General features: G+C 38.3%; 1 protein-coding gene and 1 long non-coding RNA gene across 2 annotated transcripts in view; one reads left to right on the top strand and one right to left on the bottom strand.

Moving 5' to 3' along the window:
- The first annotated feature begins 6,366 nt into the window (after positions 1-6,366).
- LOC123746109 (uncharacterized) lies at positions 6,367-15,261 on the top strand. The gene is made up of 2 exons (XR_006771460.2): positions 6,367-6,933; positions 13,160-15,261. It is a non-coding gene; the product is annotated as an uncharacterized lncRNA (long non-coding RNA).
- stumps (DBB domain-containing protein stumps) overlaps positions 7,752-24,187 on the bottom strand; it is a 40,824-nt gene continuing 24,388 nt past the window's right edge. Inside the window, 10 exon segments of the mRNA XM_045727386.2 lie at positions 7,752-10,483; positions 12,324-12,449; positions 15,171-15,232; positions 15,477-15,596; positions 16,099-16,248; positions 16,878-17,310; positions 19,594-19,784; positions 20,790-20,898; positions 22,477-22,628; positions 23,625-23,775. Of these exon segments, the coding sequence (XP_045583342.2) occupies positions 10,322-10,483; positions 12,324-12,449; positions 15,171-15,232; positions 15,477-15,596; positions 16,099-16,248; positions 16,878-17,310; positions 19,594-19,784; positions 20,790-20,898; positions 22,477-22,628; positions 23,625-23,775 (1,656 nt within the window). The 3' untranslated portion in view covers positions 7,752-10,321.

Below are 24,187 nucleotides of genomic sequence, written 5' to 3'. Positions count from 1 at the left end.
TCATGGTCACATGCTGGCTACCAACAATGATTGTAGAAAGAGAGAGAGAGAAAGAGAGAGAAAGAGAGAGAGAGAGAGAGAGAGAGAGAGAGAGAGAGAGAGAGAGAGAGAGAGAGAGAGAGAGAGAGAGAGAGAGAGAGAGAGAGAGAGAGAGAGAGAGAGAGAGAATTTTCCTTTCATTTATAAAGAAAGTAGAGCACGAACTACATGCACGCAAAGTGAAAATTTGCTGGTAACTAAACCTGGAGCAGTTTGGTGGTAACTAAACCTCCATCAGCCTGCAAGAAATCTGTACGATGGTACAACATGGTTGCAGCTGGCAATCCCAGTCATTATGGCCGAAGAGGAGGACGAGGGAGAGAATCAGTAATAGCGAGAATCCGTCTTGGATACAAATATCCATAGAGATTTGGAATGGAAACAACAGTTGATCAGCGAAGTTGCAGAATCTGTGGTGAGAGTGATGGACACCGCCTTGACCACTATCTACGTGATTGTGAACACCTGAGAGACATTAGGAATATGTGTAGAATAATAAACCCCACATTGTTTGAGTTAGGAAAACACTATTTGTCAAATATTGATACTGTTCTTAAAAGATTTCCCCATTTTGCACCCGCAAGATAACGTAAGCTTTTAAGGGTTGATAGATGTTAATCTTCTTGTTTGAGGAGCTGTTCACTTGAGACAGTTAAGCAAGTCCCAGCTGTGTCTGGGTACAAGTGACAGGATGAACAACCCAGCGGGTTTTCTTCCTATTGGGGAGTGTTGTACATGCTGGTATGGCGGTGTGTTCACTCACAAGATGAGTGGCGCTGCCCAATAAACTCGCCCCTCGGGGCAAAATTTAAATTTAAATTTAAATTTAACTTGGCCACTCACACTGTAGGTTGCCCAAGATGGCAGTTTCTGTTGACATTGTACACATCGCTGCCAGACGTAGGAATTTAATTTACATTTCAAAACCAGGTCGGGATTCCCAACCTACGACCCTTAACAAATTTTAAATCACTCCCTAATGAAAACAGAACTGCCGGGAAGCGGACTGTTTTCATTAGACTATTTTACACCTCCTCCCGCAGGAAATTGAATGGCCGGTAATTTGCGAAGAGAGTGAGGGGACTGAAGAATGTGAGCGAGTTAGGTCGGGTATTTCTGTCGTGTAAAGTGGAGCTAGGACGTAAAAAAACAACAACCTGGTGGAACTAGATGCGACAAAAATCATTGGGAACAGAATTAATCTCACCAGTGCTGGTTAAGGAGGACGCAGAACTACTTTATCACCCATATCTAAAATTTTCAAAAAACACTTAAGACATAAGCTTTGAGGATTTTATCATGGAATGAAATATCACAACCGTATAGGACACAAGAAACAAGGAGATATGATCACAACACACAAGATACCGAGAGGAATAGGCAAGGTGGACAAGGACAGCCTCTTTAAATTGAGAGAAATTAGGACGAGAGGACATAAGTGGAAACTGGAAATGGAAATAAGTCGAAGAAATATGATGAAACACTTGTTCCCAGAGTAAAGATCATTAACAAGAATACATTGAAATAAGTATTGACTCCATCTCCTTTCCTCCATCTCACTTTTCCTCATTCTATGCTCTTCCTTCTTTCTCTATTTCATATTCGTTACAATTCGCTCTTTCTTTCTCTCTTCTGTTCCATCCGTCCCCCCCCCCCCCCACCACACAGTCGACCTGACCCGTGTGTGGTGGGGTACTGTGGGGGGGTTCCCGCCCCCACCACACAGTCGACCTGACCCGTGTGTGGTGGGGTACTGTGGGGGGGTTCCCGCCCCCACCACACAAATGAAATATCCTGAGCTGGAGAAAAATCCCTGTGTTTATTTTCCATTAAAAGCTGAGAGGGGACTTATGTTGACCTTGTCCATATATGATAACAGAAGATGATAAGCTTCATGCATCTCAATCGGTAGAGAAGATAAATGGCGGGAGATTGTAAGCTGACTCAAGATGGAAATTTTACAAACTGTATTATGAAAGCTATCAGCCAAATTATTCCGTTGCATAAGCAATGGAATAAAAGGTTAATAAAGAAAAACTCTTCACTCAAAAATACTCTGGAAATATAATCTAAAGATAATCCAAAATCTATTATTGTAATCCACCATTTGATCCGCCATTTTAGTTGTGCGATCAACTGGTTCTCACTCTGCTGACCAGAAACAACAAAATTCTATTTTAATAATAACTCTACAATATATTCCTCCGTATCATTCAAGTTCAAGTTCTAGTTCAAGTATGTTTATTGAGACAAGAAAGAAATACATCTCAAAGGGATAGAGTAGCTTAGGCTATCTCCGTATCATCAAGCTTACATTAATAAGCCAGCAGCTGACACCACACTTTTTGCTGTTGTATACACCTACTCAGATTGCTTTACTTGCAATTATGCAACACCTTCACCAAATATTGCCAATTTTGAGATGAAAGTTGCAGGTTGTGTTCAAATGCACATATACCCGAACTAGTATTGCTCGAGCAACATTGAAACTCAATAATTTTCCACGAAAATTTCTATAAGTAATATGAGAACAATTGTCAAATTGCGCTGAGTTGGTTGATACCTGGTTGATGGGGTTCTGGGAGTTGTTCTACTCCCCATGCCCGGCCCGAGGCCAGGCTTGACTTGTGAGAGTTTGGTCCACCAGGCTGTTGCTTGGAGCGGCCCGCAGGCCCTCCAATATCCTCTTAATATCTCAATAACCTTAATATCCTCCGCTTAATATCTCAATAATGCATTTAAAATGCTCATTGGATCAAAATATCGTATTCTCGGCCCTTTTGTTTATCAATCTGCTGGTTGATAGTGTTGTTGGTTTGGTACTTATGTACTCATTGCACCCTTAATGGTCCTTATATAGCAAGGGCTTGCATTTTTTAATATTAAAAAGCATTTGAGAGTCGTCTGACCGTTCATTGAGTTCGTGTTCTTTGTTGCTTCCTGCTGTACCAAAGGTCTTAGTGCCATGCGTAAATGTGTTGATGTGGTTTGTAATATTCTCATCTATGCCATTGATGTATATGATAAAGGGTTGGTCTAAAGATGAAATCTTGAGGTACTCCATTCACTACATTTTCTCCAGACAGATTCATTTCCATTTACAACTACCCTTTGCTTTCTTTGTTTTACCCATTCTAGTATTCTAACATTTATTCCATATGCTTGTAATTTCCTTGCCAGACTTTCGTGTGGTACCGTAACAAAAGCTGCAGTAAAGTCCATGTGTTCTACATGTACTGGAAGTCCTTTGTTTAGATAGCTGATTAGTGTTCCAAAAATATAAGCAGATTAGTAAGACAGGATTTATTTTAACAAAATCATGTTATGTTGAGTTTACTAGATTGTGTACTGTGAGATGGGGAATTATTCACTCCCTCGGGAGTCTTACCATGAGCTTACAGATGTGAGAAGAGGCTGATTGGTCACTAGTTTTCAACTGAGCTCTTTGTGCTTTATTTTATGATAGAACGACATTTGCATATTTCCAATCAAGGGGGACTTTCCCCTTGATCCAGAGAGTTTCTGAATAAGAGTTTTAGTGGTAGACACAGTTCATAGGTGGACTGAATTCCATCCACACTAGGGGCTTTAGATACTATTAAATTGTCAATGCTTTTCCTGATAATTTCGCACGTTGTGGGAATATCCCTTAAGTCATTCTGTTCTCTTGCATCAAACATTTGTGTTGGAGTGCTGTCTAATCTTTATAGTGTGAACATTGATGTAGAATACTCATTCAGTGTGTTGGCTGCCTTTTTTATCGTCAATTATAACTTGGTTGGCTTCGTATTTCAAGTCTCCAACCGAGTCTTTTGTCTTTATTTTACTTCTTATATAGGCATGAGAAAACTTGGATCGTTCTTAATGTTTTGAGCAAGTTTTCTTTCATACTTTGTCTAAGCTTATCTGATTCCCGGGGTGACTGAGTTTAATGCTCCAGACAGAGGAGAGGCCTTAATGCTTTTGGCTGAGTGGTCAGCATCAGCGATTCACAATCTAGGGGACCCAGATTCGATTCCCAGCCGAGACAAACAATTGTGCAGTAACTAAAGTAAAGATAACAGAAGAAAAAGAGGTGATATGATTACGACGTACAAAGTAGTATTAACACTTACAAAACAGATCACTAACCTCATGTTAGGTTACCTTGTACCTAGTACCTTGAGGTTACCTTGAGAGCCTTAACCTACCTCAAGGTAACCTCAAGGTAGGTTAAGGACCTGCCCGAAACGCTATGCGTGTTAGTGGCTTTACATGAATATAAAAAAACAAGCTTATGTAATCTCAAAAACCCATTGTACGTTCTTGTAAATAAATTATCATTATTATTATAGTTAATAGTAGCCGTATTATAGGTAATAGTAGCCGGAATCGACAAAATTGAAATAAAATCTTGAAACCTGCAATTTCAACAATAAGAGGTCACAGACTCAAGGAAACAAAGCTGTTGATGAGATATAAATTCACTTTCGCAAACAGTAGTAAACAGTTGGAAGAAGCGAGAGGGTGATTGGAGGCCCCAAACCATCAGTAGTTTAGTACTGGGAAGACGGGACACCACGAGCGTAGCTCTCATCCTGTAACTACATTTAGGCGATTACATATATATATTATATATATATATATATATATATATATATATATATATATATATATATATATATATATATATATATATATATATATATATATAATCTTTTTTTTGCTTGTAAGAGAGAGCAGGTGACCTTGCCTGAGGTGAGCGAGGCGTAACTTCTCAGGTATCCCATATCGTCTTCATGCAAAACTGAGGGTGTTGTTGTCGGAGGAGCTGGGAGGAACGCTCGGGACCAACCCATTAAACAATTACCATAAATTGCCTAGGACACGTAAACGGAGACAAACTGCTTAGTGGCACTTCCTGGGGTAAGCTAAACTCATTATCCCCAGTAATATCCTTCAACACCTCGCTTGCTTTACTTATCATAGTGATCCAAGTGCATTTTACCCAAGTTGCTGTTTCATTTAAGTACTCACCTATATGTACTCACCTATATGTGCTTGCAGGATCGAGCATTGACTCTTGGATCCCGCCTTTCTAGCTATCGGTTGTTTACAGCAATGACTCCTGTCCCATTTCCCTATCATACCTAGTTTTAAAAGTATGAATAGTATTTGCTTCCACAACCTGTTCCCCAAGTGCATTCCATTTTTCTACTACTCTCACGCTAAAAGAAAACTTCCTAACATCTCTGTGACTCATCTGAGTTTCCAGTTTCCACCCATGTCCCCTCGTTCTGTTATTATTACGTGTGAACATTTCATCTATTTCCACTTTATCAATTCCCCTGAGTATTTTATATGTCCCTATCATATCTCCTCTCTCCCTTCTTTTCTCTAGTGTCGTTAGGTTCAGTTCCTTCAGCCGCTCTTCATATCCCATCCCTCGTAACTCTGGGACAAGCCTCGTCGCAAACCTCTGAACCTTCTCCAGTTTCTTTATGTGTTTCTTCAGGTGGGGGCTCCATGATGGCGCGGCATACTCAAGACGGGTCTCACGTAGGCAGTGTAAAGCGCCCTAAAAGCTTCCTCATTTAGGTTTCTGAATGAAGTTCTAATTTTCGCCAGTGTAGAGTACGCTGCTGTGTGTATGTATGTGTGTGTGTGTTTACTTGTCTATTTGTGTCTGTAGAATCGAGCTTATCACTTGGAGACACTTTTCCAGTCGCTAGTTGCCGAATATAATGACGCCTATAACTATCATATTTCATATTTACTTTTAATTTTGAAATTAATGAATGGAGTTGGCTTCTATACAACCTTCTCGTTCAGTTCATTCCATTTTCCTAATATTCTTACGGTAAAAAGCACTGTTTAACATGACTATAGGTCATTTGTTTCTCAAGCTTCCACGCATGTGAACATTTTCACTTTTTCTTCTCTGTTTATCTCTAAATATTTTTTGTCTCTTATCATGTTGTAACGACGTGATCATGATAGGCCCTCTTCTCGTTTCTCTCCCCCTCGTTCCTTCTTTTCTCTCTCTTCCCCCTTCTTTATTATACTCCTCTTCCCTCTCTCTTACTCCCTCACTTTTCCCTTCTCTCCCCCTTTACCTTCTCCAGAGCAGCTGTCTTTCTGTAGAAGAGGTCACACACACACACACACATGCGGGACCAAAGAGCCAAAGCTCAACCCCCGCAAGCACAAATAGGTGAGTACACACAGAGTGAGAGAGCTGAGTGTGAAGTGTGAGTGTGTACTCACCTAGTTGTGCTTGCGGGGGTTGAGCTTTGGCTCTTTGGTCGCGCCTCTCAACCATCAATCAACTGATTGACGGTTGAGAGGCTCATTACCTGGGTTGAACTTTAGTAACCATTTGTCGGACCATTCCTTTCAGTTTATCTAGGTCATCTTGTAGCCTCATACTATCCTCCTCGTAAGTCTGCAGACACAAACAATGCTCTCTTCTGTCATGTGAGCGATTCTAATCATCCTATTGACTGGTCTTCCTCTAAAATAATCTTTCCTGCCTCTACTCTACAGACGCATCTTGTCTAATCTGCTCTGATACACAATCTACCCTACATGAACCGAGTCCTGGCTTTGTTGCTGCTGACTCTTCCCTTTTTCATATGTTCTAAGCTTTCTAGCAAACGTGACCTAACATAAGCCTACCCTTTTATCTTTCTCTTGTTTTCTTTTACGATCCCTGTCTTATTTCTATTATTACACCCTTTATTAAACCTTACCTTCCATATCTTTGGCCTTGCTCTTATCTTCCTCTAAGATTTCCATCTCCTCACCTCTCTCTTGTCTACTTAATACCGTTGCCTCCCTCGTCTCATCACAATCGACTTGATAATGTTCCAGAATGGACCGAAACGTCGTCGTCTCTTCAATTTCTAGTGTGTGGTTTGTTCAACATTTTTCAGCCACGTTATTGTGACTTTTCATCTACATAGTTATTTATATATATAGTATAATAACACCAAAAATAGAATTATTAATTATTCTAAGCAACTAATATACTGTCATAAGCATCTTGGTGACATGAATATATCTGAGCATTCCGATGTTCCACACATTACATAAATTTCTCAAAGGATACACTATTGAATACTGTAATAGCACTGCAAAAACCCAGAGAAATAAAATGAAACATTGGAATATGTAAAAAATATATTCGCAGCATATCCTGCATCACAGCTGGCTCAGTGCAGCCTCACCAGAGCACTTACTCGATGAATGCTCATTTTATTTATTTTATTTATCTATACAGTATATACAAGAGTTCTTACATTCTTGTACAGTCAGTCGGGCAAGTCTTTAATTCTATGTTCCCCGGAATACGACCCCACGAAAAATCGTTTAACAACAAGGTACCCATTTTACTGTTGAGTTAAACAGAGGCTACATTTAAGGATTTGTGCCCAGTAAATCCTCCTCGGCCAGGATACGAACTCAGGACAAAGCACTCGCGAAACGCCAGGCGAGCGTCTTAACCACTACACCATGGGGACTGTGTAAATCGTAACATCATTACGAGATTTCCAGGCTTCCCTATGATCAAAGTAAGTTACATAAAAAATTTTTATTATTGTTTCTGTGATCAGGGAATGCATTTTAACAATATTAGGATTTTTTTTTCCTTGCACATCGAAAATTGTTAGCTATTAACAGGTGCACAGCCTTGATAATCAAAAGTCTCTGGGATTATAGAAACCATCTAGTCTTTTCTGATACAAAAAGAGTTCATTAAATGTTACTTGCAGCATTTGCACTAAAACAGATACAGTATAAATACTATGCTCTAACTACACTGTAATTATGTTTATAATAATAAAAGAAAATATTCATAAAATTACACACAGAAATGTCTTGTTTAACAATCTAAATATTTCTCCTACAGTGAGATGTGTACTGTACAATCTTAAGAACAAGGATATTCAAAGTAATATTTGATTGGAGTAAGTTTGATGAGCCAGAATATAAAACTGTAAATTCACAGTCCTAAAGTGTGAACCGCTCTATCACGCTCTCCTCTCTTAGCATTATCTCCTGTCAGCATATGCATGAAACTGGCCGGTTCATAAGCTAGGAAATCAGCAACAGATAATGCTACACTGAGGATGAGTTTATAAATATCTTCAGTGATACACATAAAAGGAATGTAAATAATTACCCATTACTTACAAACAAAAATGAAGGTCAGTGACGTGTAACCAGTGCGACAAATGCTGACCTAGACAACAAAAATAGATCAATTCCTCCACTTTATATGCCGGTGTACTGACACTCAGTATTGGCTATAATACATTTCTTTTTGTCGTGTCTGAGGAATGCTGAGGGTTATTTATATAAATATTGCACTTGTTTGCTCCTTAGCTCCTGAAAACTAAATTTATGTTGTATTAATGAAATAAATAATATAGTATATCATGTACGTATACTCAAGCTATTAAAAAGTTTTACTAAAGAGATTTTATTAAATATACTGTAGTGTATCTAGAGAAAACTGGCTAGTGAATTAAAATCCTATTCTGATCCTCTCTTGACTTAAAAACACCATGAGCAATTACAGGAAATGATAATGAAGATACAGTAAGGCCTCAGTAATGCTAAAAATATATATATACCAGATCATCTGTTTAAACCCTTAAAACATCAGTATCTTCAGAAATTTCTATTAAAGGGCTAACATATTTATCATTCATTCATTGCATTCGGGGACAGGCAGCCAGTTTATACAGACAGTACATGTTGGCTTACGTCAAGGACCCCTCCCAGGGTTTGAATTACCCTGACTGAGTTACTGACCCTCCCAGGATACAACTCCACAACAACCTGACTAACTCCTGGGTATCTATTTACTGCTAGGTGAACAGGAGTATTAGGTTATAGGAATGCTCCCAACCATTTGTCCTGCCCAGGATTTCAACAGAAATAGTCTTTGCCTTGTGTGGTCACTACTGCATTTACCAACAAAGACTTGCAAATATATTCAAACAACTTTCAAGACTATCAAGATTATCAAGACAGGGCTTGATAATGGTCCAGGACGGACTGAAATGTCATCGTTTCTTCACTGTCTGATGTGTGGTTTGGGCATCAAGACTATAATTTTCCCATTATTCTGGCTCTACTGCTTCCATTCTATTTTTACTATATTGATGTAACTATGCAATGCCTTAAAAGAACAAAAATTGCTTTTCATATACATATTCTTAACAAGGAGACGTACACATGTACACTGCTACATTTGTGGGAAAACTAAATTAACAATTGTTCTTCAAAATATATATATTTAAAAGTCATTTAGTTCTGGGATATTTTGTGATGTAGAAACCTGCTGTAACTTACAAGTGTAAGGTTGTTATGCATCAGTAGGAAGCATTCTCTGCATGTGGCAACCAACAAAGAATGTTTAGAAATAGAAAACAAAAGCCACAGAATATGCTAAATGCAGTATAACCTCCTACTGTGCTATAACCTTCTTTCCTGTGTTATAATTTACATAATTCGTAATGCAATAATTTTACAATAATGACTAAGAAGAGATATCAAAGTAGAACAATTTAAACAGCTGAGAAATAGCAGTAAATCAAGGACCTCTCACTTGCCACACACACACACATACAAAACTACTGTAATTCAATACTTTGGATATAACAGACATATATCACTCAAAACTGTTAAGTAATATAATATAGTTTTTTGGAGTAAATTATTTAACATTTTTACAATTTACCCATCATCTCAATTACATAATTATGAGATTCCAGCATTTGCCATCAGAAAACAATTTTCAAGATAATTCAGAATCCTTCTTGCATATAAGACAAAGAATAATGTAACAATATTTTTATATCACATTAATGAAGGTAACAATAAGGAAAAGAAAAGTGGTGGTGAGCAGTGATTTTAAATGAGAAAGACCAATGTGGTTGGAAGAAACACCTTGTGGAAAGAGGAACCACAGAGAGGTGTTTGTGATGTGGCTATGATTTATACCCATACAAAACTTATTCACTGTAGCGGTTATAAATTATATACTACCATACTTTTAAATTCTACAGGTATATGGACAATAATGACAGGCAAAATTTTTAATGAAGAGGTAATGTTACCTGCAACCAGGTAAGGAAGTAATGCTAAGATAAGATGTAGTTGTATGCATTCCAAGTTGAGGTATATCACTGACATAATGAGGCTCCACACACCTCCACTACTGCTTCATCACAAGAAATAATTACATTGATCAGCAGCAGCATGTCTTTATTGACTGCCATTCTTTTTCTACCTAACTCAAAGTTGTATATGCCAACTCATCTTCATCCGATTTTTTAGTATGTTTGGACAAGGTCGTTGAAATATTTGAATGTTTCTTTGCAGCTGTGGGAAGGCGAGATCTTGTTAACTCGCTTGGACTTGACAAACCAACCATCTTCTCTTGTATTTTTAACTGTTGAAGCAAAATATAATTACTGTATATATTAGACATGATTCAGTCACATTTGGGAGATTTGAGGAAGCATCTTGGATTTCTTAAAAGATTATACAGTATATAGAATTTTGTATTAATTACATAAAGTTACCCCTGTGGAGGAATAATATATTTTTTTCATCACAATTGCACCTCCTGTGGGGTTTCAGGGCAATTAGTGCCAAACACATGCTAATTTTGACCATGTTGGATTAAAGATAGAAAGGCAGTAAAGTGTGGTATTATATACGTTAGCAAAGCCACATGAAAGCAGGAAGAAATATGACCACCAATTTTTTACAATAAATGTCACCACCATGAGATATTTAAAGAGTTTGCAGTATATATCTATACTGTATTAGAATAAACAAACTCTGTAATTAGGGTCGAATTTTAGAAGGCTTACTAACACATACTGTATCTGCTAGGAGGACTCCTATATATAGGGATGTCTGAAAAATCAATTGAAGTTGAATGCTGAGCTCAGGTGCACATTCTCTCAGAACCCAAGGTGAAACTCCATCTGGGCCAACTACTTTATTCTTACTTAGCTCCTTGAGCATTTTTTCCAGTTTGTCTCTAGATACCTCTATGTAAACTATGTTGTTCTCTGGAATTCTTATTGTCTGGTGCTCTGGTAGTGACGGTCTAACTTCTTGCAGGTCAGCATTCAATCCCCGACCGTCCAAGTGGTTAGGCACCATTCCTTCCCTCCGTCCCATCCCGAATCCTTATCCTGATTCCTTCCAAGTACTGTACTATATAGTTGTAATATTTTGGCACTTTCTCCTGATAATTCCTTCCTTCCTTCACACATTTCTTTTCATTTTCCATGAATCTGTTTCCCATTTTCAACCTCTGAATGTTACCCTTTACCTGCAATTTGCTTTTAATGAACTTATACAATGGGCTTGATCTTGCTTTATATTTGTCTACTAACCCTTTCTTAGAATTTCTTTCTGCCTCTCTTCCCAATGCTGTGTATTTGTTTTCTGCTTCTTTGTATTGCTGGAATATTTGAAGGTTTGGCCTCTTCCTATTTTGATTCCATTTTTGAGTCTTTTGGTCTCTGGCCCTCATGCAATTTCTGTTGAACCAATCCTGTTTCCTAGTTCTGCTTCTCTGCTTTGATATAAATTTTGTTCTGCCTTTATCATATATTTCACAAAAATTGACATATACTATATCTAATTTACTTCCTTGCCTAACAGCAAGTCTTTCCAATCAAATTGATTAAAGAACTTTCTAAGTTCCCATAGTGTCCTCTCCTGAAATCAGGTTTTTCAACCGCTTCAACTGCTTGGTACATAATGAGGTCATCTGCTTCAGGCTACATTGTTGAATGTGACTCCTAAATTCCAAAAGTACAATGTTCACCTTTCAAGAACATAATCCACATGCATTACACCATAATCTTTGTTTTAAATGTTCATACAAGGTGACATACCTTATTTCGGCACATACATGTACATCATTATATTTTCTTCAGAGTACATTAGTCTAATGGATATCCTATATTAACATTCTCTATACCCAATTCTATTTTCATTAACATATGTATTTAACATACGTTTTCTTTAACTCTCATCCTTCATCTGACAACATTCAAATAACTGAATCGCTGAAAATCTCTATCTAAAACTAACTCCAGTTATTGTTCACAGCCCACTCCATGACTCCTTTATCTTGCATCATGTACTTCCTCAATCATTGTAGGATACCTCTATATGCTTTTCAGTGCAAGTTTCGTTATACAAAACCTATTTTTGCACTCCCCATATAAATTTAGGTAACTGAGACTACCAAACAGACAACTTACCTCAAAAGGCATGGGTGTGTTGATGTCTTCTAGCTCCAAATACGTGCTATTTGGATCAGGTCGTGGAGGAGGTTGAGGTAATCTTTTAGTTTCATTTATACAAGCCATCTCATCAGTTTGTGAATCCTGGAAAAATGTACAGTACTTCTTTATTTTAACCATTATATTTACAGTACAACTGTATTATTACTATTATTAACACAGATTAATTTTGTATACATAAATATCCAGGAATTTATTTACCTGAATTTACGTGAGAGCCACTATCTCTCTAGTGGCCTTGATGAGGACAGGAAGCCGGTGGCTTGTTGAGGGGTCCCTGCCATTTGTCCTGATGATTTTGTCAAACTGGATTTTTAAATTCAGCAGAGTTTTGGCATTTACAGCTTTGGCGAGTAGGTGGTACCATGGGGTTATACCTCTATGGGTGAAAAAGCATCTCCTGTTTTTCTATCCTGCATTGTGGCTTGTTGAGCTTGTAACCTTTGCTCTTTGTTTATGTTACATTTGACCTTTTGAAGTTGTTGTCTGGATTAGTATATTCCATATTGTTCAATATTTTAAAAGTACTAATGAGATCAGCCCTGTCATGTCTGGTTTGCAGTGTTGTTAGCTCTGTGGCCCTCAACCATTCCTGATATGAAAATCGACTTGAATCAGGAATGATTTTTGTTGCCCGGCATTGAACCTTCTCTAAACTAAATACAGAATGTCTTTTTTAAGATGAGGTCTCCATGCTTGAATACAATAATTCAAGTGGGAGCACAGTAGAGATTATATATATAGTTCTCTTCAAACATAAGCATAAAGTAATTTGTTTATTCTATAAATTACAGATACAGCACCTTGCGTGTTCAGCCACATGCTTTCTGAACCCCACGAGACTGAGATTGAATGGATAACCTGTTGTGTTCAGTTAAGTGGTTCTTCATCCTGAAAGAGCATTGAGTGCAGTTTAAAAGGGCCAGTCCATGCTGAACCCTACCAAAGATCACTAGAGGCTTACAAAGTTAGCAAGGCCCATGCCGTAACATCAGTCACCGGGGCCACTTGCTGAACATAGTATCAAAGACTAGACACAGCCTAGTGGCATAGGCGGTTGAGAAGGGTGTAAGCAGAGCACTGTAAAACAAGCATGCAAAAACCCCATGTTACCTCTCCCAAAAGAAAAATCCTGACTGTCCCAAACATCAGATCTTCACAGAGGAGTCAAAGACCCATGCACTAGTCAGGGTTAGGCTCCCTCCACAAGAGGATGGCCTCTTAGGAACAGCCATCCGAACCACCAGGGAAGAATCCTGTCAGGACAGGGGCAACACCAGTGAGGGCACCTCGAGATGCATGCAGCGCAAGGTGAAAAGGTAATTAGGGGTCCACACAAGAAGTGAGGCACCGAAAAACAGGCACATCCAGCAAATACTAAGAAAAGAAACTTCACAAGTAAATGGGCTTCTGCAAGACATAGTCCAAGGGATGGCCATCTCTAATCTAATAAACCGGGATGCAAAAAGCACCAGTGGATATCAGAGTTCAGCCTAGCCTAGCATATTTTGCACTAGTTCAAACTGCATGCATTGAATGCATACATATATTTTCTTCACATTTTAATATTTTTACCATGGTTTTTTTCAAGTGCAGTTATGCACTGGGCTGTAAATATTATTTGTACCACAGAATGTGTAGAATATAGATACACATAGATATATTCGTGTCACTAATATGAGTTCAATATTATATTCTTCAAGCAATAAAACATACTATTTTTTTATGTTATTACATCATTATTAATATGTCATACACATATTATATAGAATACAATCAAAAGTTTTATGCAATTCTGGTGACTACTGACTACTAGTGTGTGGCATCATCAGCTGACTACTGCCACACACTAGTCAGCTGATGATGCCATCTGACAGAGCACAATGCCTCCCAATATACTATGCACATTGCTATTTCTAGCCACAATACTAATACCTACTAGTATTCTAGTAGTAAATTACAGTAACTAGAAGTGGATCTATTAGATTTTATAAAGCCCTTACAAGCAAAATAAAATTTTCAATTAAAGCCTCACTCAACTTGGTGTTCCTCTACATAAATTTCCATAAATATTTACTTTAAAATTATTCATCTGTAAGAAACTGTCTGGACTATATGCCTTATAAAATGCATCTTATGGCAACTTCCTGATAGTTGCCGGGTCTCTTCTGTACTTGCAGTTTAGCCTGGTGTACTTAGCTGTTGGTGTTGGCAGCCTACACTAAATGTAAGCAGAATACCTTGGCTGATTTAACATTCTCCCTGTGGTGGCTTTTAGCTTGTTACATAGTGATTAAGACGCTCGCCTGGCGTTTCGCGAGTGCTTTGTCCTGGGTTCGTATCCTGGCCGGGGAGGATTTACTGGGCGCAAATCCTTAATTGTAGCCTCTGTTTAGCTCAACAGGAAAATGGGTACTTGGTTGTAAAAACAATTTTTCGCGAGCTCGTATTCCAGGGAACATAGGATTAAGGACTTGCCTGAAATGCTACGCATACTAGTGGCTGTACAAGAATGTAAGAACTCTTGTATATATAAATAAATAAAAAATTAAAATAAATACTTTGAAGAAACTTTTCAAAAACTGTCTTGAATGTATTGACCGGTTATACCTGCTTGCATGCTGAAAGCTGTAGGCTCTGAGTTCTGATTCAGAACTATGTTCACTTCTCTTAAATGCATCTTAATGCATTATTTAGATTTTAAACCATTAATCTTCCTTGGATTCTCTAGCCATCAACTTAGCACATTTCATTCAATTAAGATTTAATACAAATCTAGTTTAATACTGTACTTACCTCTCTCACCTTAGGCTGTGGATGATTGTCCGAGGTGTCTGGTAATGAATACACATTGTCAAGTGATGTACCTATAAAGGAAATAAAAACACACAATTAATTTGCTTATAATGTACTGTATCCTTCACACTGAACTATTTTCATTTACAAATACACTCATTAAGAAATCCGCAGGAGCAGTGATGAGGGTTAGATCCTATGTGGTTGATGTTCCCACGCATACACTTCTAGTGACCAGACCACGACATGGTATCGTGTTCATGTCGTGGTTCTACTTACCACTAAACAAATTAATAATTAAGTTTCTAAACTTACGTCTTAGCAAATTAAAGAATTGTTCCACCACAGATTTACGTCGGGCAACACCAGGAGTTGAAGAAGTATTTGGTTCTGGTGTTCCACTTTGTGATGGTGACACCTCTCCTGTCTCAGTTTCTGAAAATTAAATGAATAAACTGAAGCATTTGAAATACAGTATGGATAATAATATATGATAGTAATATATGGATACAGAATGACTGATAGTGGATAAGACATGCACATCAATACTATGGAAGATTTACACAAAATTATGTTCAGAGTTTATGAAAAGCCTATTCCTACGAAAGTTTATGCTGATGCTTTGTGCTTTGCCAGGATGACAACATAATAAGGAAGGGCACAAATAAACTGAAAAGGCACTGTCGGTCGGCCGAGCGGACAGCACGCTGGACTTGTGATCCTGTGGTCCCGGGTTCGATCCCGGGCGCCGGCGAGAAACAATGGGCAGAGTTTCTTTCACCCAATGCCCCTGTTACCTAGCAATAAAATAGGTACCTGGGTGTTAGTCAGCTGTCACGGGCTGCTTCCTGGGGGTGGAGGCCTGGTCGAGGACCGGGCCGCGGGGACACTAAAAAGCCCCGAAATCATCTCAAGATAACCTTAAAATAACACTAACCTGTAAATTCGTTGCCAGAATCCTTCACTTTATTTGAGTCTAATTTATTTTTGACTTCAACAATCTTGTCCTGGTTCTTCTCAACAAAAGTCTTGATGTTTGTCTTCTCCATCCAGGCTGATACAAGGTTGTACACGTCTGCACTATACTCTGAAGTAGGAAATAAATAAATTAGTTACCTGTTCTAATGTACAGTGGCGGCTCAATTAACGAGTTTAATCCGTTTCGGCACCGAGCTCGTCATGTGGAAAACTCGTCTTGTGAAATAACAACAAAACTGTCGTCGGAGGTGTCCGAGAACCAGCGGGAACGCTCGTTAATAGAGCGAAGGCTTGTCAGTCGAGGCACATTTTCTGAGAGTGGCTTGCTCATTACTCAAAATGCTCGTAACTGGAGCCGCTCGTCACTTGAGGTCACACTGTATTTAAATACTGTATATAAACATAATGATACTAAATTTTTTTACAATAAACAAATAGTGATGAAAGTTACCAACTAGAAATGATTAATGGCATATTTAGTAAATTTCTGGGTGCAGTAGTAGTTAAAGAGAAACTGATAAAATAAATATTAATGTCAATCAAATGCACCTCATCCATAAATACATGAGATATTACATGGAAAGAAAATATATGTACACAGAAGGCTTTCAGTTAATACAAAACAGTATTTTTCACTTTCATTCCATAAAGAACCAAAATCAATATCAATCACTCTTTGATACCTGACATGTACATAAAAAAAATTATTGCTATGGACTTTGAGCTGATGGTACTTACCTGGCCCATTCATTGCTATATATTCATCATTTTGATATACAATTTTTTCACTTTCAATTTGTTGTTCAGTAGATGGTGAAGGTGGGTGAAGTAATGTCTCTGGAGAGGGAGGCGGCGGCAAGGTTGGAGAACATACATGGTCCTCTCGCACTTGTATATCACTCAGTGTTGGTGACAGAGGTGGAGGAGGAGGAGGAGGAGGAAGAGACAAGCCCTCTGAACTCTCCATCTTTAAACCTGAATCTGCGAGTTTGTTCGTAGAAACTTCCCGAGGTGGAGGCAGTGGGTCGTATTCAAAAATGTGATGCAAGTCACATGGTCGAGGTGGTGGTGGACTGTTGTACATCCCTTCACACAGACGAGACTCTGTCAAGCTGACTGATCTTTTCTTTAAAGTTGTATAACCAACCTTTGCTGCCAGAGATGCTACCAGCTGCAAAAAATTAATATCCAGTATTTTAAATTGGCAAATTTAATTGTTAAATTACCAAAATATTTTAGAATTTTTTGGGAAACCAACATTTACAAAAAACTAATCTGTTTTCATTAAACTTCCATGAGTATATAAAAGTAATATAATTCCACCAGACGTGAATATATTGAACTCAAATTTTTCTGTGTGGAGCCCCTACGGCTCCCTGGAGCTATTGGACTATTATGTGATACATTAGACCAGAGGCATTAGTCAATGGAGTTCGGCCTACCGGGGACCATAAGCCAGAACCTGGCCTCCCCTCAGAGAGGAGCAGGGAGCAGGGAGCAATGGCCCTGGAAAACCCTCCCCTGTGGTTGAGGGTTTTCCTTATCTGCCATCGACCAGGGTTAGGAACCCAGAGAGGTAGGCCTAACAAAACAAACCCCACATTTTAAGAAAATTACAACTAAAACTGAACAGAGAGGCAGAACTCCCTCCAATTCCAAGCAAACAAGTAAACATCACACTCCATTGTCACGTTGCTTGTCCGCACAGCCCTCCCCCTCCCCACACCAGCTACCTAGCACTCCAGTTCATTCTCTAATGTGGTCCGGGGCGGACGTCTTCTCTGGCCTCGAATTCCAAGGCGGTGTTTTGCCTTCGTGGCAACCTCTGCGGTGTTGTTGTGTATGGTGGCCAGGCGTCCTCAAGAGTACCAGGGCTGCATGCGCTTAGGGGAATCCTTCCCTAGGCACCCTGTGAGTGCATCCTTACATGTTAGGGTTATCTTCCCTGGTGCATTTGGGAGCCATTTCCATAGGGGTTTTTGCTGCTCAGCATGTACCCTGCCCTTGGGGCCAGCTGGGGTTTCGTAGCCCTTGTTTGGCCTTGGATGGGGAGTGGTATCATGCTGGTTGGGGCGTCAATGTGCTGTGCAGCCTACTTACCTATGCAGCGACTGGTTCCCGTTTCCTCTGGGGACATTGTACTTTTGCTTGGTTGTGTTCTCTGCTTGTTCTCTAGTACTATTCTGATGACATTACAGTTAGGGTACAGGCAGCATCCGTGTTGCATGCTAGGTTCAGGCTGCTGCAACAAAGAACCCCGAAGAACTTTCAAAGACAAACGGGTAAATTGGAATACGAGCCCTAGAGCTTTCCAAGAATACCTGGATTTTTTCAATCCTACCTTACAAAGCGATCTTTTCAAGAATAGCTGAATCTTATCCAGAATACCTGAATCTCTTCCAGAATACCTAAATCTCTTCCAGAATATCTTACAAAATGATCTTTTCCTATAATCTTTTCAAGACTACCTTATATGTCACAAGCTTGGCTACATACCAGCTACAGGTGTTAAAGCCAAGGGTGTATATGAGTGTGTTATTTGCAAGCACACAGAACAAAGAAACAGAAAGCAAAAATCTGTTTGTACCTGGTGCATCAAATGCAAAGTCGCGCTGTGTACCATGGACTGCTTCTTTGATTATCACTCACTTCCAAAGTACTGAGTGTGTAATACAGTTTGTGACTGTATTAACAGTGTGTGAAAGTGTACATATTGTAAATATATTGAATACTGAACAGGTAATATTGCACCAATGAACATTTGTTGTAGACACATTACTGACATATGTATCACAGTTCCATGGAACATTATGAATGTTCTACTGTATACATATTGTAAAGGACACAAAAGTCCATATACCCAATAAAAAACTAATTATATAGCATTGAAAATGCAAAGAAAAAATCAATGTTAATATATTTGTGTCAACTCGTGAGGCTTGAATAGCCCGGGCAACTGCCTCTGGGAGCTTCACGCATGGGCGAACAACCTGTGATGACGTCACGCACCACTTTGTCCTCGTCCCCACAGCCAAAGTAAGTTTGAATATGTTATTTTTTTTTTTTACATGTACATGTTCAGGGAAGGGAATTTAACATTTTACAAGGACAAAAACAAAATTTTGTGAACATTTGATTTTTGGTGCAGAGCCAGAGCTTCACAATAAACGTGGTGCATCACAGTGGTTAAGGTCACTTAATTATTGCATATCTTTGCTAAATTACTTGAGCATCTCACAATTGTTAGCTTACTTCTTACTCAGCTTTAAGTGTTTCCCCTCTTATTCCTATGAAGAATTTAAATTAATTATTTTTAGTTTTGCCCAAAGTGCTTTGCATATTAGTGGCTTTATTTAATATGCAATCCATGTCCCCTCAAATATAACACTGTAATATGTTCTCGTGTATGTATACTTCATGAATAAAATATTATTATTACTATAATATTACTCACTGCTGCATCCTCCAGAGTCTGAGCCAGAAAAGAGAAGCTCATCTGGTATGCCAGCACAGAAGGAGTATGTCCGTGGCAATTTGGAGTGTTCAGAGCTGCTTCGCCTCCCGGAATCTCCAACAAGGCCCAAGTCAAGCGTTCTAACCCATAATATGCACTGAAGTGAATCCACGTAGGAAACTCACAGCCATCTGTACAGAATGACATCAAGATATAACAAATTTATACATACACACATACCACATTGTTTCATATCAAAGGGCAAATCAAGTACCCTTGCTGTGATACCAACTCTAATTTACTAAAAAGCCTCTAGATTTCTAGCTCCAGCCAATGCATTGCTCTACAACAACTCACTTGAACTCCAAACCTTTCCTAATATTCTGAAAAAAATGAAAGTAACCCCCAATCTATAAATGTGGTGGTCTCACTGATGTCAACAATTTCAGACCTATATCAATTCTGCCAACCTTGTCTAAAATATTTGAGAAGTTAATCTACAAGCAGCTTTTATTTAGCTAAACACAATATACTGTACTTAGCTTTTGCTAATATGGCTTCAGACCAAAAAAAACATGCGTTGACTGTAATGAAACGCCATTTTCTGGGTGAGCCCCGGAGACTCCCTGGAGCTATTGGGCTAATGTGATATATTAGACCAGGGCATTAGTCTATGGAGTTCATCCTACCGGGGACCATGAGCCAGAACCTGGCTCAGAAGGAGACAGCTGCAACTGAACAAACTGACCACAGGGACCGAAAGAGCGGAAACCTCTGCACTGGAGGAGAGCATGAGAGCTGCATCAAAAAGAAAGACCAGATGCGAAAAGTGGAGAAGATCGAACCAGCCGTGTACCAGAATGAGCTGACCTGCTGGAAGAGGTGGAGCTGCAGAAAATGTCTGCAGCCAGAAAAGATGACAACCAGAAAAACTTCTGGTTGTCTTTCTATCAATATTGTGATCTCGTGTCCCCAAACTTCCCTACGTCTACTATATTGTGGAAGCCAGAGTGGTCTGGTAGGCGATTGTGATTCATTAAAGCCTGGTGTGTTGTATCTAGCTTTAGAGGATTCCAAGTGGGCAGCTCAAGAAGCCACCACAGGAAGCCCCTCCAGGAAAGTGCTTACCTGTTTATTATCTAATCTACATTTCCAAATATCATCTAAACCATTTAACAAACATTTGTATAACGTACCTTTATGTTGCATATTTGGTTCATCAACTCTTTGGAGGGGTAGATGAAGCTTTACTGTATCTGCCAATTTCTGATCTAGCTCATCACTTGTTGGACTGATGTTCAGAGCCTGTAGTAGTTATATAAATATAAGACCTTCATCTAATTGTGTCACATAACTAAGAGTAAAATTACCAATATAAAATTTAGAAAAACTAAATAACGAAATATCCACCAATCGAAAACCAAGTGTTAAAAGTAATGAAATATTCTTTTCTGGTAGGCCTTCAATAGTGCTCTGGTACTGCTCAGTCGAAAGATAATGCCAGGCCTCGGAGACTGATGCTGACCTATCAGGAGCCTGGACCAGAATATGTTCCAAAGCTACCTTTGCCTTATAGAGCAAGCCAGATTTTGGACTGAGTGATATGAACAAGTAATTTGGCTTGGTTAATGATTGATTATATAGATAAGGTCAGCAATGCAAATGTTATGCAGTTACTCATTTTGGTGCACTCTATTTTTCTGAAGATTTTTCTCTTAGTTATTTTAGTGATCCTAGATACTCAGACTTGACCTTCCTTTTATTGAGTGGACCAGAGTCTGGTACTGGTGATCAGTAGGTGCTCGTGAATCAATAGAGTCTGGTGTGATATCGAAGGTTTGATAGATATACCAGTGAGTAGCTTGGGAAGCTACTAATACTCTTCATCCCACAGTCCAAGTATTATATGATTCAGTACAAGCAACTACACTACTCTCAAGCTAGTATTGACAACAAGCATTATCTCTCAGTCTGACACTAATACAAAATTACCATCCCTAACACTGCAGATTCATTATGTAATAAAGGTATTGGCACAAGAGATCACCTACTGCAACTCTGTTTTACTAAACCTTTACATAGAAACATAACTTCCTCTTATTACAAAGTAAAGACACAACAATTAGGAAGAATAAGATAGAATGATAATACATACCATTATATATGGTCATGAGATACTAGTGTAGAAGAAGCACTGTATAATAAAATCAATAAAGCTGCAGAAATGACCAACCCAAGATGCATTTGTGATTCAGGAAGGTCAACACTTCAGATGTCATGGAAATTGTGGAGAACAAAAGTCAATACAGTTCTCACAAGAATGAAGATACTGTAGTTTGGTTATACTGAATGAATGGATAATGGAGTGGCTACAACAGTACTGTATATTCAAGAACATTTCAAATAGAAAAAGGAGAGGAAAGCCACAGTGAAGATGGAGTAACACAGTAAGTGTACGAGGAAGAAGGGACTAAGTATGACGAGCGCACGAGCAGTGTTATGAAATAAGATTAACTGAATCGGTTAGTTATTGTTTTCTAGTTGTCTCCTATTTCTTCTGAGCTGATACCTACACCCACTCCTTGAGTGATGAGGGGGCTGAGCACTTTGTAATTAATATAACTATGTAGTGTACTTGATTCTTTGGAAAGTGGAAAAGTTTATATATTTCTACATGAAATATCCTGTATTATTAAAATACAGGAATATTATATATATATATATATATATATCCTATACAAAAGATGAATATATGACTATTTTTAGGAAAGTACAGAAACATACTACTTAGGATATCCAACCAACGATGCAATGTTTCTATAAATGGTGAACATATATTGGTTAATGTTTAGTGTGAAAAGTAATGGCCACGCTTATTTGTACCTGGCACATGAAATCAGTTGGGTTCGACACAGTACTGAGAATATTTTTCAAAGTATCCATACTGCTTTCACACTTCAGCTGTCTTGAGCCAATCCTTTTTTTATTAACCAACACAGTGACGAGTAGAAGGGACGATCCTTTCAAGAATTTTTCTGAAATACCAAGAAATATTAATAATAGTACTGCAAGACAATTTACAGTCTAAGAGATGAACATTTAACTGTTTTAGTCCACCATAGACACTTATCAATTGTCTATGCAATATATGAAGATGAAAATTTCATCCAATTTTTTGCTGATTTTGGGTTTGATGTTCATTTGTTTCAACAGTGGTACTGACAAATTCTTTACAAACACTCTTAACAATTTTGAAGACACTAAAGCATCTACCAATGCCCAATACACTTTCTTAACACCCAGCTATCTTAAAGGATGCCAGCAGCAGTCTTCTCAAAGCAGTTACTGGTATACTCTAATACAAAATTGCACTCTTCCACAGCGGCACTCCTGTCACCCACTGACTCCCGCTTCAGTCAAGCCTCCATCTTTACTCTGTTTCTCCTTTTATATCAAATATAAATATTTACTATGTAATCATTGTTATCAGAGTCTTTCTAGTTTTTTATACTACTATTACTGTATTATTATTTCTATCTTATTCTGCCATCTTTTTTTTTTCTTCCCTTTCCTTCTCTATTTTTCTCTTCTATATTCTTTGTTTCCCTTTTCCCCTACCTTCTTTGTTTCCTTCTATCACTACCCTTTTTGTTTCCTTCTATCACTACCCATTTTGTTTCCTTCTACCCCTACCTTGCTTGTTTCCCTCACCCCATGCCTTCTTTGTCGTTTCCCTCAACCCATGCCTTCCTTGTTTCCATCTTCCCTTATCTCCTTTGCTCCCCTTTTTCTCTACCTTTCTTGCTTCCCTCTTCCTCTATCTTCTTTGTTTCCCCTCTACTATCTATTTTTTAAATTTTTCTACCTTGTTTGTTTCCCATTCTCCTATATTCATTATTTTCCTCTTCCTTTTTTACCTGTTCTTCTATCAAGGTCATAAAGAAAGTTATATTCCTGTAAATACAAATAGGTACTACTCTCACACAAACAATTGCGAACAAAAAATATGATTACAAAACAATTATAGCTACCTGGCATTCGAAAGTCGATAGTATATGGATTTCGAAGATGCCATTTTTTGACTGTTGTGCATTTATGTATAGGTGGATCTTCTATCAACACTTCAACTTCTTTTTTGTTTTTAACTGGTTCGTCCATCATTATATGCAGTGGTTGCTGAACCTGTAAAAATAAAATAATATATTACCGATAAACAAAAATACTGTAATTTAAAACGCAAAATCAAAAGGAACATTTAAGTAGCTGATAGATTATTTCTAATGTAGTTGCCACACTCTGATGACTTTTCTTACATAGAGATATTTTGAAAGCATTGATGGTTAGATGGAAGAACAATCACTATAATTTCAAGCCAAAACTTTGTGATCAAGATGTCATAGCCTAATTTTCAGAAAATTACTTTTGCTAAATATTGCTTTGAAAGTACAGTTCTGTAGATAAAAGTTTTTTCAAAGCAAGGTACTTGGGTGTTCTCTCCAGCAAGTGTCCAGCTCTCCCCAGGACAGTCAAAAATTAATACAGTATCTAATAAATTATGTAATACTGCAGATTCTTTTCCTGAGAAAGAAACAAA

Source organism: Procambarus clarkii, chromosome 78 (genome assembly GCF_040958095.1).
Source record: "Procambarus clarkii isolate CNS0578487 chromosome 78, FALCON_Pclarkii_2.0, whole genome shotgun sequence".
In the NCBI taxonomy this organism is placed as follows: Eukaryota; Metazoa; Arthropoda; class Malacostraca; order Decapoda; family Cambaridae; genus Procambarus; species Procambarus clarkii.
This window is presented reverse-complemented; position numbering and strand designations above follow the sequence as displayed.